At 38.3% G+C, this 16,696-nt stretch overlaps 2 protein-coding genes across 3 annotated transcripts; one reads left to right on the plus strand and one right to left on the minus strand.

The window, feature by feature from the left end:
* The first annotated feature begins 1,142 nt into the window (after positions 1 to 1,142).
* nostrin (nitric oxide synthase trafficking) lies at positions 1,143 to 13,316 on the plus strand. The gene is made up of 16 exons (XM_066687643.1): positions 1,143 to 1,236; positions 1,440 to 1,525; positions 3,132 to 3,215; positions 3,525 to 3,587; positions 3,679 to 3,760; positions 4,028 to 4,090; positions 7,655 to 7,753; positions 7,901 to 8,026; positions 8,762 to 8,860; positions 9,112 to 9,237; positions 9,587 to 9,695; positions 10,090 to 10,178; positions 10,358 to 10,483; positions 11,227 to 11,479; positions 11,847 to 11,933; positions 12,233 to 13,316. Exons 1-16 carry the CDS (start codon positions 1,210 to 1,212, stop codon positions 12,367 to 12,369), a joined length of 1,656 nt encoding a protein of 551 aa, XP_066543740.1. The 5' UTR covers positions 1,143 to 1,209; the 3' UTR covers positions 12,370 to 13,316.
* A 305-nt stretch (positions 13,317 to 13,621) lies between these two features.
* spc25 (SPC25 component of NDC80 kinetochore complex) lies at positions 13,622 to 16,436 on the minus strand. Of its 2 annotated transcripts, none has more exons than XM_066687644.1 (7): positions 16,331 to 16,436; positions 15,736 to 15,901; positions 15,571 to 15,636; positions 15,333 to 15,479; positions 14,860 to 14,964; positions 14,150 to 14,248; positions 13,622 to 13,988 (listed from the first exon to the last, which is right to left on the minus strand). In XM_066687644.1, exons 2-7 carry the CDS (start codon positions 15,887 to 15,889, stop codon positions 13,864 to 13,866), a joined length of 696 nt encoding a protein of 231 aa, XP_066543741.1. In that variant the 5' UTR covers positions 15,890 to 15,901; positions 16,331 to 16,436; the 3' UTR covers positions 13,622 to 13,863. The 2 variants fall into 2 exon arrangements, with proteins under 2 accessions (XP_066543741.1, XP_066543742.1); XM_066687645.1 differs by lacking the exon at positions 16,331 to 16,436 and adding an exon at positions 16,220 to 16,241.
* Between the last annotated feature and the right edge of the window lie 260 nt (positions 16,437 to 16,696).

Here is a 16,696-nt window from a genome sequence, read left to right on the forward strand (position 1 = left end):
CAACTGTAAAAGAAAACATTGCTCAGACTGGTCCACACTAAAAAGCAGTCTATCCACATACACCGATCAGCCATAACATTATGACCACCTGCCTAATATTGTGTAGGTCCCAAAACAGCCCTGACCCGTCGAGGCATGGACTCCACTAGACCTCTGAAGGTGTGCTGTGGTATCTGGCACCAAGACGTTTGCAGCAGATCCTTTAAGTCCTGTAAGTTGCAAGGTGGGGCTTCCATGGATTGGACTTGTTTGTCCAGCACATCCCACAGATGCTCGATTGGATTGAGATCTGGGGAATTTGGAGGCCAAGTCAACACCTTGAACTCGTGATTCATCAGACCAGGCCACCTTCTTCCATTGCTCCGTGGTCCAGTTCTGATGCTCACGTGCCCATTGTAGGCGCTTTCGGCAGTGGACAGGGGTCAGCATGGACACCCTGACTGGTCTGCGGCTACGCAGCCCCATACACAACAAACTGCGATGCACTGTGTGTTCTGACACCTTTCTATCAGAACCAGCATTCACTTTTTCAGCAATTTGAGCTACAGTAGCTCGTCTGTTGGATCGGACCACACGGGCCAGCCTTCGCACCCCAGTGCATCAATGAGCCTTGACCGCCCACGACCCTGTCGCCGGTTCACCACTTTTCCTTCCTTGGACCACTTTTGATAGGTATTGACCACTGCAGACCGGGAACACCCCACAAGAGCTGCAGTTTTGGAGATGCTCTGACCCAATCATCTAGCCATCACAATTTGGCCCTTGTCAAAGTCGCTCAGATCCTTACGCTTGCCCATTTTTCCTGCTTCTAACACATCAACTTTGAGGACAAAATGTTAACTTTCGGCCAAATATATCCCACCCACTAACAGGTGCCATGATAACGAGATTATCAGTGTTATTCACCTCACCTGTCTATGGTCATAATGTTATGGCTGACCGGTATATATATATTTGTGTGTGTATGTAGAGTAATCTTGTTAAACATTTTCATATTATTTTAGTTTCTCTTTATTCTCTCATGTCTGCACCTCATTAGAATGTACACCTTGCCAAACAGAAGGAGGGACCTGGAAGTCAGGATCTCTTTCATTTCTAAAAGTGGAATTTGCCTGGGAACTTAATTGGCTCAGGTAGTTTCCACGTGAAAGAATTTAACAGTGTGGTCAAAGTTTCAAGTGCAAAGTCAACAATCAGAAGGAAACTAAAATGAAGGACCCAGTGAGCGGGTGCACTGTGAGTAAAAGATACAATCTGTTACATTTTAAAAATACAAATGAGCTCAACTTTGCCGTAAAAATATGATTCTACCCTTGAACTGGTTTAATTAGTTTATATTTAAAAAAATTACTTTAACCTTTCCATTTTACATTGTGAGCAGTGTAAACAGTAGAATCAGTACAAGGTGATTTACAATGTTATTTCCATACGTTTCATAGTACAACCTGCTGTATCATGATCTCAAGAGGTTTTCGAAAAATGGTGAACATTACTGTAAGGAACTGATGAACATTCTTCAACAAAGGTAACTTATTGTAGGTTTTGTATTCATTCTTTCTAACTTGACTTTGATAGGCTAGGACCCATTGCTCATAACATGTCATATAAAAGCGGGGAAACAATGTTCCTGAAAACATGTCTACTTCCTTTGTGTCTACAAAGGTAGTCTGATATTGAGTAGCTGCATTATGTATATGTTTTTACTGTTTTTTGCATGAAAACAGCCATTACAGGAGCATTTTTCTAATTAATTATTTCCTGGGATGTATATTAATCAGTGATAAAGGGACAATAAATTCATTAGGGTACAATATTAATAATAGTAGATATAGTATAAATGTATGTTTTTCACCACAGGGAATTGTTTTATTTTGCTATCAATTTAATGTACAGACAACATGTGCAAATGGAAGTGCACAGACATACACAGAATGCTTAAACATGCACTATTTGAATTTGGCTTCAAAATAAAGGCATGTCCTTTTGTTGTCCCAGTTGCAACATGCACGGTTATCATAATATTAAACATTTAATATGGACTGAAATTCCTTCAGGAAAGCATAGCCAAAGCCAAGCCACAGACTGAACATCACTGTTTACATCTCAATATCCATTGCAGTTAACTTTTCACAGTGTAACACTGTCAATGCATACAGAGAGGGAATCTAAATGTGGGCACTCAAGCTGACTGCAGCCAAATGTCACAGGAGGGTGTCTGCCTTGAGTAAGGTACAGCCCCCTTCGTCACTCAGTTAACAGACCTTCACAGAACAGCTTTAACAAACGAGGCAACAGAACGGGATACTGCAGAGATAAAGCTATTTTAAAGGATTTTATCAGAGAAAAACAAGAGATCTGGTGTTTAGAAATAAAATGCACTGTTTCTTAAATAGGAAAGCACCTAAGGTTGCCTTTCCACTTGACAAAGTGATAAGGATATGCAGTGAATAAGAACAATGCACTGTGACCTTCACTGTTTGGAAAGCAAGGTCGGCACTGCAGCAGACTAAAACATATTTCACAAAGAGAGCTGCCAGAAAGATAGAAGATTAAGACCATCCTTCTATCAATTAACTCCTCAATAGGACATTTAAAGCACATGTTTAAAGAAACAATCTGCCCCCTCGAGCATTGTCTTCAGTCTTAGAAAGCATGCAAAATCTGATACTAAAACAGGGATAAAATATTAATTACCCTAACAAATAAATAATGGTCCCAATCTTTATTCTGAACAAAAAATGCTTTTTAGTGCCTGATGGAAAGACTTGACACCATTGCATTACAATAATAAAATGCCAACCCACACCCTAGTCAACACCACAATCTGAAGCTACAAGTAAATACACCCGTCTTAGTTAACTCAGTACGAACACAAGCATAACCCTACTGGAAGTTTACATTTGTTAAGGAAGCTTACCCTAGTACAAATATTAGCAAAATATATCAGTTCAAACACCCTAAATGTAACTATAACCTAAATGAACCATCATCTGTATTCCCAATTCAACCTTCAACCATTTCCTCAAACATTTTCACATAAAACTCTAATTTTAGAATTGTCTTTTGTTTTCTTAGGTAATTGTACCGGTAACATTGTTTTAAAAGCACATGGCTATACTGTTTGATTGCAGGGCTGACCTAGAGATCAGTTATGCTAAAGGACTGCAGAAGCTGGCAGGCAAGCTCACCAAGGCATCAAGTGGCATGACAAAGAAGTAAGCACCATGACCTTGTCCACTATGTGATTTAACACTGTGCTTTTCATCTGCAACTTGTGATGACCCTGTATTTGACCCTGCTTGTCTGGGCAAAGATCAAACATCAACAGCCATTATACAATACTGTCCCAGCTGGAGTATATGCGACACAGGAGCATGAATGGTTTTCTTGATTTCCCACCATTAAGATGCCAGTGTGCTTACACTGACAAATGTGCTCTGTGAAGACCTTTAGTCAAATCATTCTCTGTTGAGTAGAGCAGAGGTAATAACATTAAAACTTTTTTTTTTTTTTTTTTCTTTAAGTTCAACTTACAATGCCTGGAATCATGTCTCCGAAGAAATGTGCTCCACAGCAGACGTACACAAGTAAGTATCAGTTATTTCCTTCAATTGCAGGGAACTTCAATATTACAGGGCTGTAGGTGGGAAGACTGCTGACCTTCTTCTCCTGTTTTAGGACGCTGGGAAGTGCTTTTCAGCAAGAGGCAATTCAGCAAATTCGACAAGTGCTTGAAGAACACACCAAAAAGATAAAGCCTGTATGTGGAATTGTGATCTATTTCTCCTGACATGACTTACAAATTGTATAAAACTTTATATTTTAACTTTAGTCATGGGATCAAATACCTACAAGATAAAATATCCCTGAAAAACATTGAACTGATCTACCACCTCAGATTTGTATATGCAGCAATTTCAAACGTACTGGCATATAGGCCTATAGGTATATTGTAACTCAGATGTATTATATTATTCTCCAGTTAATTTTGAATAACTTCTTAAAATCTTTTTTCTTTCTTACATAGTTGGATAATGCTGTTGAAAAGTCCGGAAAACTTGTAGTTATCAACTGGAATGATCAACTCAAGGTAAATTGTGCTTTCTATTTATTTTGATATATGACAAATCCAGCTTCTCACTTAATACCCACTTACTTATTTGCTATTTAATTTTTAGTTTAATGTGAAATTCCTTGATTTGTAATGGAATACAGTGAGGGAAAATTTGATCCCCTGCTGATTTTGTATGTTTGCCCACTGACAAAGAAATGATCAGTCTATAATTTTAATGGTAGGTGTATTTTAACAGTGAGAGACAGAATAACAGCAAAAAAATCCAGAAAAACAAATTTCAAAAAAGTTATAAATTGATTTGCATGTTAATGAGGGAAATAAGTATTTGATCCCCTTACAATCAGCAAGATTTCTGGCTCCCAGGTGTCTTTTATGCAGGTAACGAGCTGAGATTAGGAGCACTCTCTTAAAGGGAGTGCTCCTAATCTCAGCTCGTTACCTGTATAAAAGACACCTGTCCACAGAAGCAATCAATCAATCAGATTCCAAACTCTCCACCATGGCCAAGACCAAAGAGCTGTCCAAGGATGTCAGGGACAAGATTGTAGACCTACACAAGGCTGGATTGGGCTACAAGACCATCGCCAAGCAGCTTGGTGAGAAGGTGACAACAGTTGGTGCGATTATTCGCAAATGGAAGAAACACAAAATAACTGTCAGTCTCCCTCGCTCTGGAGCTCCATGCAAGATCTCACCTCGTGGAGTTTCAATGATCATGAGAACGGTGAGGAATCAGCCCAGAACTACACAGGAGGATCTTGTTAATGATCTCAAGGCAGCTGGGACCATAGTCACCAAGAAAACAATTGGTAACACACTATGCCGTGAAGGACTGAAATCTTGCAGCGCCCGCAAGGTCCCCCTGCTCAAGAAAGCACATGTACAGGCCCGTCTGAAGTTTGCCAAAGAACATCTGAATGATTCAGAGGAGAAGTGGGTGAAAGTGTTGTGGTCAGATGAGACCAAAATCGAGCTCTTTGGCATCAACTCAACTTGCCATGTTTGGAGGAGGAGGAATGACCCCAAGAACACCATCCCCACCGTCAAACATGGAGGTGGAAACATTATGCTTTGGGGGTGTTTTTCTGCTAAGGGGACAGGACAACTGCACCGCATCAAAGGGACGATGGACGGGGCCATGTACCGTCAAATCTTGGGTGAGAACCTCCTTCCCTCAGCCAGGGCATTGAAAATGGGTCGTGGATGGGTATTCCAGCATGACAATGACCCAAAACACACAGCCAAGGCAACAAAGGAGTGGCTCAAGAAGAAGCACATTAAGGTCCTGGAGTGGCCTAGCCAGTCTCCAGACCTTAATCCCATAGAAAATCTGTGGAGGGAGCTGAAGGTTCGAGTTGCCAAACGTCAGCCTCGAAACCTTAATGACTTGGAGAGGATCTGCAAAGAGGAGTGCGACAAAATCCCTCCTGAGATGTGTGCAAACCTGGTGGCCAACTACAAGAAACGTCTGACCTCTGTGATTGCCAACAAGGGTTTTGCCACCAAGTACTAAGTCGAAGGGGTCAAATACTTATTTCCCTCATTAATATGCAAATCAATTTATAACTTTTTTGAAATGCGTTTTCCTGGATTTTTTTGTTTGTCTCTCACTGTTAAAATACACCTACCATTAAAATTATAGACTGATCATTTCTTTGTCAGTGGGCAAACGTACAAAATCAGAAGGGGATCAAATACTTTTTTCCCTCACTGTATCTACATAGGCGTACAGAGGCCCATTATCAGCAACCATCAATCCTGTGTTCCAATGGCACGTTGTGTTTGCTAATCCAAGTTTATCATTTAAAATGCTAATTGATCATTAGAAAACCCTTTTGCAATTATGTTAGCACAGCCGAAAACTGTTGTGCTGATTAAAGAAGCAATAAAACTGGCCTTCTTTAGACTACTTGAGTATCTGGAGCATCAGCAATTGTGGGTTCGATTACAGGCTCAAGATGGCCTGAAACAAAGAACTTCTTCTGAAACTCATCAGTCTATTCTTGTTCTGAGAAATGAAGGCTATTCCATGCGAGAAATTGAAAATAAACTGAAGATCTCGTACAACGCTGTGTACTACTCCCTTCACAGAACAGCGCAAACTGACTCTAACCAGAATAGAAAGAGGAGTGGGAGGCCCCGGTGCACAACTGAGCAAGAGGACAAATACATTAGAGTGTCTAGTTTGAAAAACAGACGGCTCACAGGTCCTCAAATGGCAGCTTCATTAAATAGTACCACAAAACACCAGTCTCAACATCAACAGTGAAGAGGCGACTCTGGGATGCTGGCCTTCTAGGCAGAGTTGCAAAGAAAAAGCCATATCTCAGACTGGCCAATAAAAAGAAAAGATGGCAAGATGGGCAAAAGAGCACAGACACTGGACAGAGGAAGACTGGAAAAAAGTGTTATGGACAGATGAATCTAAGTTTGAGGTGTTCGGATCACAAAGAACATCATTCGTGAGAGGCAGACCAAATGAAAAGATGCTGGAGGAGTGCTTGACGCATCTGTCAAGCATGGTGGAGGCAATGTGATGGTCTGGGGGTGCATTGGTGGAGGTAAAGAGGGAGATTTGTACAGGGTAAAAGGAATCTTGAAGAAGGAAGGCTATCACTCCATTTTGCAACGCCATGCCATACCCTGTGGATGGCGCTTGATTGGAGCCAATTTCCTCCTACAACAGGACAATGACACAAAGCACAGCTCCAAACTACGCAAGAAGTGTAACTATAATAACTATAATGGAGAGGCCAGCACAGTTACCAGATCTCAACCCTATTGAGCTGTTGTGGGAGCAGCTTGACCGTATGGTATGTGAGAAGTGCCCAGCAAGCCAATCCAACTTGTGTGAGGTGCTTCAGGAAGCATGGGGTGAAATCTCTTCAGATTACCTCAACAAATTGACAACTAGAATGCCAAAGGTCTGCAAGGCTGGAGGATTCTTTGACAAAAGCAAAGTTTGAAGGACACAATTAAAAATCATTACTCCTAACCTTGTCAATGACTATAATTCCTATTCATTTTGCTATTCAAAGTCATTTCATGTATGTTTTCATGGAAAACAAGGACATTTCTAAGTGACCCCAAACTTTTGAATGGTAGTGTATATTGTTACTGTCTATTACCTCATAATTCGGAGAAACAATATTGTTTTGTTTATTCGATTCATATGGTGATCAGTTCCATCATAATTTTGTTGCTCTCAAGAAAGAGCTATCGTAGTGGCTCAATCTGTAAATGCATAATACCATAATAAACTACTAATGCATCCCTGATTTATGTATTCAGACATCGTCAAGGGAACTGGTTCAATTAAATCAAAGTCAATTTAAAACTTATGCACACTTAAAACCCTTGCCAAGGCAATCTTATCAATTCACAGAAATTTAATCAAAATGTGGGGCATGCTGTTTTAGCACCACACACACATACATCTCAGTTACAGGAGATTATGAAAAAAGTATTTGATGTGTAAGCAGAGATACAGCCTTGTTTATACCAAGTGAAATTCAAATTGATTATCCGTATTCTGGGAACTCTCTCATAAACATTAAAAAAAAATGTCTCTCCACACAGATAAAGAAGAAATTACTTGGATTAACAAAGGAACATGAAGCCCTTTTCAATTTTGTGGAAAGCAGCAAACACTTATCTACAGTGAAAGAGAAACAGAAGGTAATGTGATTAGCTTAAAAACTCTTAAAGAACTGGTCTTCAAAGGTTTTACCAAGACATAATTGAAGAGAGTATAGATCATACTGTGTTGTGTGAAAAACTAAAGAAAACATTTGCTATAGAATGTATTAATTTGCACTCTTTAAGATGCTTAACAGGTTGACAAAATCAGCTGAGATCCTGGCGAAAGCAGACGAAGAATACTACACCATTAACATGGCCGGGCATCAGTTCAGATTAAAGTGGGAGACAACGATGAAGAACTGCTACCAGGTTAGTGTCACATACCGACTACACAACTTTCAAAAACGTACAACATAGTCATCACTTTGAGTAACACAGTATCAATCTGTCTCACGGCACTCACGTGACATTTTGACATTTTGAATTTTGATTCAAATTGGGGGAACTAAGTTTATTAATTTTTTATAGGAACATTTTCTATTATTTATGTTTTCTATGATTCCTATTTATTTATTCATAACACAATTACCAACACAGATCAAAACAGCCATTATTTAAAGCTAAGTAGCGTGTATTATGGGCAGCACCAAGTACTAAGTAAAACCTTAATTTTGAAATAAATAAATTCAGAACACACTGGAGATAATATGGAACAATATAAAGGAATCAACAGAATTGATAAAATTAGACCAGATACACAAACTATTTTAATGATGTCTGCTCTTCAATGAAAAAGCAGTACCCCCTTCCGATTACAGTCTTCGCTAATTATTTCTTCCTTCTTTGCACTTGCACTATACACACCAGGGGACTTCGTGTTTTCTCTCCTTCCAACACAGAGATGAACGGCGAATCGCTTTATATAATTCTGTCACCCCTGCCGACTTCAGAGATTTGATACAGCTGTTTGGGCTTTGGCCTCGCCTGCCTGAAAGAGCTTTCCAAACGGCAGTGTGAAATGTTTTTTGTATAAAGATGCAGTGCCCTGAGAGAAAATGCCCCACGTATTTTCTAACAGCAGACCTCGATTTTATTTCTGTTTAGAGCATTCAGGAACTGGAAAAACAGCGTATAGAGATTTTATGTGATATTCTCCAGAAGTACAACCAGCATATCTCCAGTTTTGGAAAGACTCTCATTGGTGTAAGTAAAGACACTTTTTATTATTTATTTTACTGGAACAAATGCACTGCATCTTACAGCAAACCCTTGAAATGTCAATCAATGGATTTTAAAGGTAGATATTATTTTAACCAGCCTAGGCATGTCTAAATAATATTTTAAGGTAAACTAAGATTTGCTAAGTATCTCTATTGTTAGGCGAACAATTTATTTGTAGTACATGACACTGTGTGCTGAAAAGAGAGGTCAATGTCTACATATGTTCCTTGCAGTGTCAGAAGCAGATACACCAAGCTATACAGAAGGTCAACGTGGAAAAGGATATACAAAACTTTGTGGAGGAGACAAGTGTAACCTCAGAAGACAGCAAAGTGGAGTTCTTGCTTGCAGATTATTTTGTGAGTTTCTTTGTATTATTATTATTTTTATTTCCAAACAACATCACCTAATCTTGTACTGTCAATTTGTAAGTATATAAAAGTAGTGTTTCCAGCTGATGTGAGCCAGGTTTTATTACTTCAGGGACTCAACCACTAGCAATATTAAACTCTTTTAGAGAGGGCTTAGATTTATTACCGTATTATTAATATTAATAAGAAGTCTTGGAATCAAAGCTGAGTTTTTTTCTGTTATACAGCTTTAATATCAATATTTATATAATCAGGTCATAGGATTTAAATTATGCCACATTGAATATATTTAATTGTACAAAACACTACTTTGAAGAGTAATATTTTTGTTCAATAGGAGGAGGATAACAAAACTGCAATGGATAAAGAGAGAAGGAAGGCCTCCCTGAAGCTCAAACTCCAGCGACTGCAAGGCGACGTAACAAAGACGAGAAAAGACAAGGAAGGTACACACTTCTGAAGCAAACCCATGACCAAAGACATAATGAGGATCATAAAGAGGCAGTTTTTAACTAAAATGTACAATGCAAACAAGCTTCCTGCCAAGAAAGGTTCATGATTCAGTGAAATTACAAACCCAATTCCAGTTGCTGCACAGTAATTAGAATTATTTATAGAAATACATATCAGTTATTCACTTAAATTATTTTAAGTTCTGCAAAAACAATGATAAGAAAGAGACTGTGGGCATTCATTGTGAACCTTAATTGGTGCATTAAAACAGGTCTCCAAAATGTTAACACATGTGAATGTAATGTAATGAGTTGTGAATTACACTGACGTATGTATCCTTCTTAACGTTTTTCACTTTTTTTCCTTAACATTTTCAATGAGTGACAGGCTTGGAAAAAATGCTAAAGACATACACTGAAAACCCCTCCTTTTCAAACAAAAAGAACGTAGATGAAACTGAGCAGCTGCTTGATGAGGTAAGCTTGCCGAAAGACTTGCATCAAAGTGAGTAAAAGATGTCAACATTGCAAATCCACTCATCTTCTGTGCCAACTAGTGCACAACACAAATCATTTTGGTAATACATTTTGTAAGACATCCACAGGACAATTCTGTCAATGAAAGAGTAAACTGTGATGCTTTTAAAACCCTGTAGACAACACTGAAACTGAACCTCCTGGAGGCAACATATTTTAAACTCTCTACAAGCATGGCTGACCTGCAGGGGAAGTCAAAGCCTTCCCACCGATTTAGTGACAGCATCACAAAATGGAAAGATAAGGTAAGGCAAGTAAGTGATTGTGTTGCCTACAAGACAATGCAACTGTTTACTCTACAATACATTTAACCAACAGCTCCCCACCCCTCACAAACAAAACAAACCAGGTTTCTAAAGGGACAGAGTATGTTAAGCTGGTTGAAATTGCTACATAAGGGCAGAAACAATTACTTTGTAAACCGTGTCATACTGAAGGGCTCAATCTATGGACATTGAAGTTCCCTTTCTTCCAACACTTATCTTTCACACCTTGAGTTGTAATAAAGACTGCCGGCAAACCAATTCATTATAATTAAAATCCTGCCACTCTTTCTTGCAGTGAAAGCTAAGACAAGGTCATCAAATTCACAATGGTTTCAGAACTCACGGATATATCTCTGGACAATAGCTGTAAAGGTTAAATGTAATAAAATAAAACAATACCCTGCAGGAATTTTAATAAGGTTCCTTTTAGAAGTTCAAGGTGTAATTTGTATTAGCAGTGAAAACAAATGCCAAAACACGCTGGCAGGATAGAGTTGGTGCTGCTTGATTTAATTTCTATCAGCACAACCACAAAGCACACAGTACAGTCAGAAAAGCATTTCAAATAAAACAATTTGTTCTTGATGAAAATCTAAAGCTCAATTCGAGTTTTCTTCCAGATCAAATAAGAGTGACTCTGTAATTAGAAACAGGGATAGCATTTTGTAATATAAAATGTTTTAAATTGATCACTGAAGTAAACCAAACTGATTTCCCTGAAGGACTTTCAACACAGTGTCGTGCAATTACCCCGTCCTGTCAAGATAAAGAAAACTGCATACAGATCAAGAATGTCTTTGAGATCCTCAATCATATACATGGCCCCGCCGCAAAATAGTGCTGCCCAGCTGCCTCTGCCCACGGACAGCAGCGGCGCCGCCTGTGCCCCCGCCGAAACAGCGGAGACGTGTGAAGTATATGAAGACACGCAGAATGGATACCTGTCCGAATTTAATGACGAGGAAGAAAATCCAAGTAAGAGATTGACACAACAGCCACCTATACATGTGAACCAACATGATAAAAAAAAATCAACACCAGAATACATTTCTTAATTAATAAAGGGCACTGTGGGAATTAGGGTTGATTCATGCATTGCCAAAGATACATGTCAGATAAAAATATGCCTTAACATAATAAACATGGGGATATAGATATCCTGTACTTTTTAAAGTAAATATAGATTTTGTCTGGTACTTAGTTACAAATAAGAAAAGTGACTAGAGGCAATCCACTACCTAAATAAATGTAGCATGTTCTCTTTAAAGAGTCTGATAAAACACCAATTAGAAAATCATTATACATGCCTTTTATTATATTAAACTATTCTTTCACTTAACAGCAGGTCAAGTGTTGCCCACTATTGGTAAATGCAGAGCCCTTTATGACTTTGTGTCAGACAGAGAGGATGAATTAAACATTAAAGAAGGTAAAGTATGCTTCAAATATAAAACCAGTAAAAATAATATACTTATAGTATACACACATATATATATATATATATATATATATATATAAACTTGAGTGAAACAATTACATAATGGTCAAGAAAGTAGGCGTTCATTTGAATTTTAAATTAATTTGATAGTGTTTCAAGTAAGAGGGCCCTATGGTTTGCTGTGTGATACGAGACTGGTTATAGTCTTAGGGTTTTAACTGAAGACTGAAGGGAAGGGTGAAGGCTGTATAACTGTTGTAGATTAAACTTTCCAACTTTCCTCTCAACAGGCGATCTACTCGAGATTCATCAGAAAGACAACAGTGGTTGGTGGTACGGATCTTTAAATGGAAAGAACGGCCATTTTCCTTCATCTTATGTGGAAGAAATACTGCTATTATGTACTAACAAGTTCTCACAAGCATGATATATATTACAGTACTTGCATACTTGTACGCGTCATGGACCACGTTTCTAAATACATCTGCCAACTGTTTTCAAACTGTGACTAGATCTATATTACATGTCTTACACTGAAGTCTAGCTTCGAATGTTTTGTAACAAACATACTGTGACATATCGACCTTCAAATGTATAAACTTGGCAAACTGTCAATCTCAACATCAAAACAATGTTTCCTTTCAATGTGATCTGTGAAGCAAAAGTTTTTAAGTTCATATTTAAGTACTTAGCCACTCCTTTTTTCTTAACATTTTCTTGACAGTGTATGAGGGCAGAAAACAATTCTAGAGGACAGTTATACTATTTCTTATACCCAGCTGCTTTAGGGCATGTAGGAAGCTTCCTTATGATACCCCATGATGGTTATACCTTCCAGCCGAGATATTTCTTCATATACCGCTTTCATTGTAGATAGTAACAGAAAACAATATTTGTTTTTCTTTTAATTGTAAAATATGAATAGAATATGGCAAAATATCTTGGTATAACTAAGTTTGCTATTCCACTGCTGTTACCACAACATTTCCCCGAATCTCAAGAAAGACTGTACAGGTTCAGCTGTTTGAATCAAAAGGTATCTGCCAATATCAATGAAATGTCAGGTCTTAAGACTTAAATTGCACTTATATATGTTGTAAATGTTGCTGCCTACAAAGTTATTGTAAAAAGACTGCACTGTCATTTTTCTTCACACTGTGTGCCATGCAACTTTTAGAGAACATTTATGTACATTTTTAACTTTGTATACCATCAATATGGTTTATCAAACACATATTTCCCGATTTGTTGTACTCCAATAATCCAATTAAAAAATTATGAGAAATTAAATCGATACAATACATTTGCTGTTAATAATCACTGTTAATAGTTTTTCTTTTCTTCGTGAGACGCCTCAACAGTGTCATTCATTGCATAAGACACTTCTAATAATTTGTAGACACTCCAGCAACAATCTGTAAAATGACTTTTTTGTTTTGACTCTAGTCTGTGGCAAACAGCTGCTGCACAGTAGGTGCCATCCTTAATATCAATGAATTATGCATGGCTGGTGAAGTTCACACTGACATTCCAAATTGGAAGGCAGCAAACAATGGTCAGCAACTTAAGAGAGTAAAAATATTTCATGATGAGGTGTATTACAGGAAAGAAGCCCAGAACCACATGAATAGAGAAAGCTCAAATTGTTCAAAGCTCCAAGTACTTTTCAGAAACAGGACTTTAAAAACAACTACATTTATTAAAAGAAATTCTGTTTAAATTAAAATAAGTTTCACTCAGATCCACATGCACATAATTATCATAATAGAGTATTTATTTGGACTATAGAAATGTAGTTCTACAAAAACTCTATCAAGATGGACTACACAGTTATTAGGCACCAAGTTCACACACATATGTACAAGAGCGGACACACAAATGCTTTCAAAATCTTAAAAAAGGGTTTGTCTTTTCTTGGTATTTAGCTCTTTGTTAGAGCAGAAAACTCTTTTCTCACATTTGCAAGGAAGGCAGAGAAGTTGTTGGTTTGCTTCAGTCTGTGCTCCAGATGAGACATGCATTCCAGTGGTGGATCACATGAAATCACTAGGGTGGGGAGGAATAAAAAAAAAGTGTATGTAAATGTAGGTTTATTTTTTTGTATACACCACATGAATACAGGTTCATATATTTATTTGAAGAGCAAAGTATATGAAGTAGGTGGGGATTTTGTGGAAAAAAAAAAAAAGTATTATATTATGGTTTACCTTCATAAGAGCCTTCTTCGTCGATTCGTAGAAGAAAGGTATATACAGAGTCAGGATCTTTATGGCTGATGTTTCTGAATACAAACTGCAGCTTTTCACCTTAAAAAACACATGATGTGTGTGAATCATCCAGAATCTGCACTTATTCTAACTAACCCAATTAAACATGTTCAAATACAAATCACTAACAGCTTATGGACGCGTCTCAGAATAGAAAATGTCAGTGCAAGCCCAAGAGGAGTTTCATTTATATGTACACACATGCTTCACCCCCACTTCCCCGTTCCTTGCAGATGGCACAGAGAGCTTCACCCAGTGCCCTCTCAGGTCTTTCATATCTCACTTTGCTGCGGCAGTCTTAAATAACCTTGAGGATCACTGAAAACACGATAATGAGAACACAAGAGAAGCTGACAATGTTAAGAAAGGAAATGTTTTCAACGGAGAGGCATATAACACAAGCCTTCAACAGAATGACTGAAGTGATGAGGATTGACCTGCAGGGTTTCATATTCACTTGAAATATGATTATTCTTCTAGCAGATCATTCCTAACTCTCCAGACCTGCAAGGGCTATGAAGGCCAAGGCTGAATCAAAGCTTTAACTTACCTGTGAATTGCAGTTTTTTTTATCCGGTCAAGGTCTTTGTTGGATAAACTTGTGAGCATCACATAACGGTACGGCACGAACTCTCTAAAGAAACTCTTACCGTGAAGTTTGCGAATTTCCAGTCCTAGGCGCTCTTGGAAAACTTGTTTTGCTTTGTTAAGATTCTTCAGTTTGTCTTTGTTGGCCTTGTTTTGAGCAATCATCACTAAAGAGGTAGCAAAGACCAAATTACCAAAATCTTTTAAGCAGTATAAACATTTGTAGAGAAAGTGTTATCCATGACTTTACCATGGAAAAACTGACCTAGTTGAGAACTGAACCATTTATAAAATAAGTAGTATTATGGAAAACAAAACGTATCAAATAAAAATACATACATTCAGGTTTTTAAACATACAATAAAGGCACAGTGAAAAGTTATTTTCCTAGTTAATGCACATAAGGTGTTTACATTAAAATGAAGGCTATGCATGGTTTCTTTTTTCAACTGGGATCTCTTTTAGTTGAGTTTCGGCCACAGTATTGTGAAGGCAGTCAATGGCATTAAACAAATAATGTAAAAAATCAGCTTACATTGCTTCTTTCTGGCTTGCTCCTCTGTAAGCTTTTGAATATTTCTGATCATGGCTTCCTTTTGCTTTTCCTTGTCCTGGATTTCGGAGAGTGTTTCAGCTATTTCGGCCTCTCTCTCCTTCGCAGGTAAACTTTTTTGTTGCATTTCTGAAAAACATATTTGAACATCAACCTTAACTTACAGCCAGCGAACAAAAAGTCAATTGGGATTTCCATGCAGATCACAGAAAAGTCTTACCATCTTTGTAGGCCTGGATCTTCTCAAACATGATCTCATCATCCTTGCATTTCTTAGAACATGTATCTAGAAGAAAACAAGGTACATCAAGATCCAACATTTCTGCATTATGGTCCCCCCACCACCCCCCAACTATATGATGCCACTAATGGACAGTGGGTGTACCTTTAATGGACTTGATGGCGTCTTTGTGCGCCTGTTTCAGCTCCACTTCAGTGGCGTACAGGTCTCCTAAAGCCTGGATGAACAGTTTGCTTCGTACATCTTCAAGCTTCTTGCTGAAATGATCACTCACATCTGCCTGAGTGATGCATGCCATGGTGCCCTGTCACTGAAACACATGGACACATGATCATAGGCATGGTGCTTACATCTGTGCATGGCCGTTTATTGCGATGGATTTACCGGTTGCTTTCCTGTTTACTTTATTTTAAGCTGTAGCTACCTACTTGCACTGAAACTCACATTAAGCACTGTGAACATCTTTAAACGCAAAATGTATGCAATCACGCCAATAAGGTAAAACACAAAGGCGCACACGACTGAACTGTTGTCATTCTTAATACATTATATATAGATACAAAAGGTGAGTATCCAAGTACTTAGCACTATACAATAACAGGCACAGCACCGGTAATACAGGCCCTACATCAGCTCGGCTAAACACGTCAACAAAGCAGCGCAGATCGTCTTCTTGCAGCTATCACTCGCATCTGCACTAACGATTAGTTAGACTCACGCCACAGATTGATTGTCTTACCTGTTATATGTCCACTGTGCTGTAAAACACCGATTTCCCTACGCTGCTAAAATACATGTAATTTAAACTTCCCGCCAAGTGTTGCTGCAAAACACCGGAAACGACGTTGGACGATTCCACTTTCAAATGTATCATTTTAATCACAGTAGGGAATATAATGTTTATTTTTTCAACTTGGGTGGCTTAAGTTATATGTTTGATGGAAATACCGACTACTTATGTCAGTATCATGTTCAAATCCATTCAAATAAGGAATTTATAATAATACAAAAGCCAAAATGGTACAGTCCGCATCCTTCCCACAATGCACTGCAATGTGGACGTCTATCTGGTGGCGCTTTATTGGGAGCGCACTTGCGCCACACC

Source organism: Amia ocellicauda, chromosome 16 (assembly GCF_036373705.1).
Source record: "Amia ocellicauda isolate fAmiCal2 chromosome 16, fAmiCal2.hap1, whole genome shotgun sequence".
Taxonomy (NCBI): domain Eukaryota; kingdom Metazoa; phylum Chordata; class Actinopteri; order Amiiformes; family Amiidae; genus Amia; species Amia ocellicauda.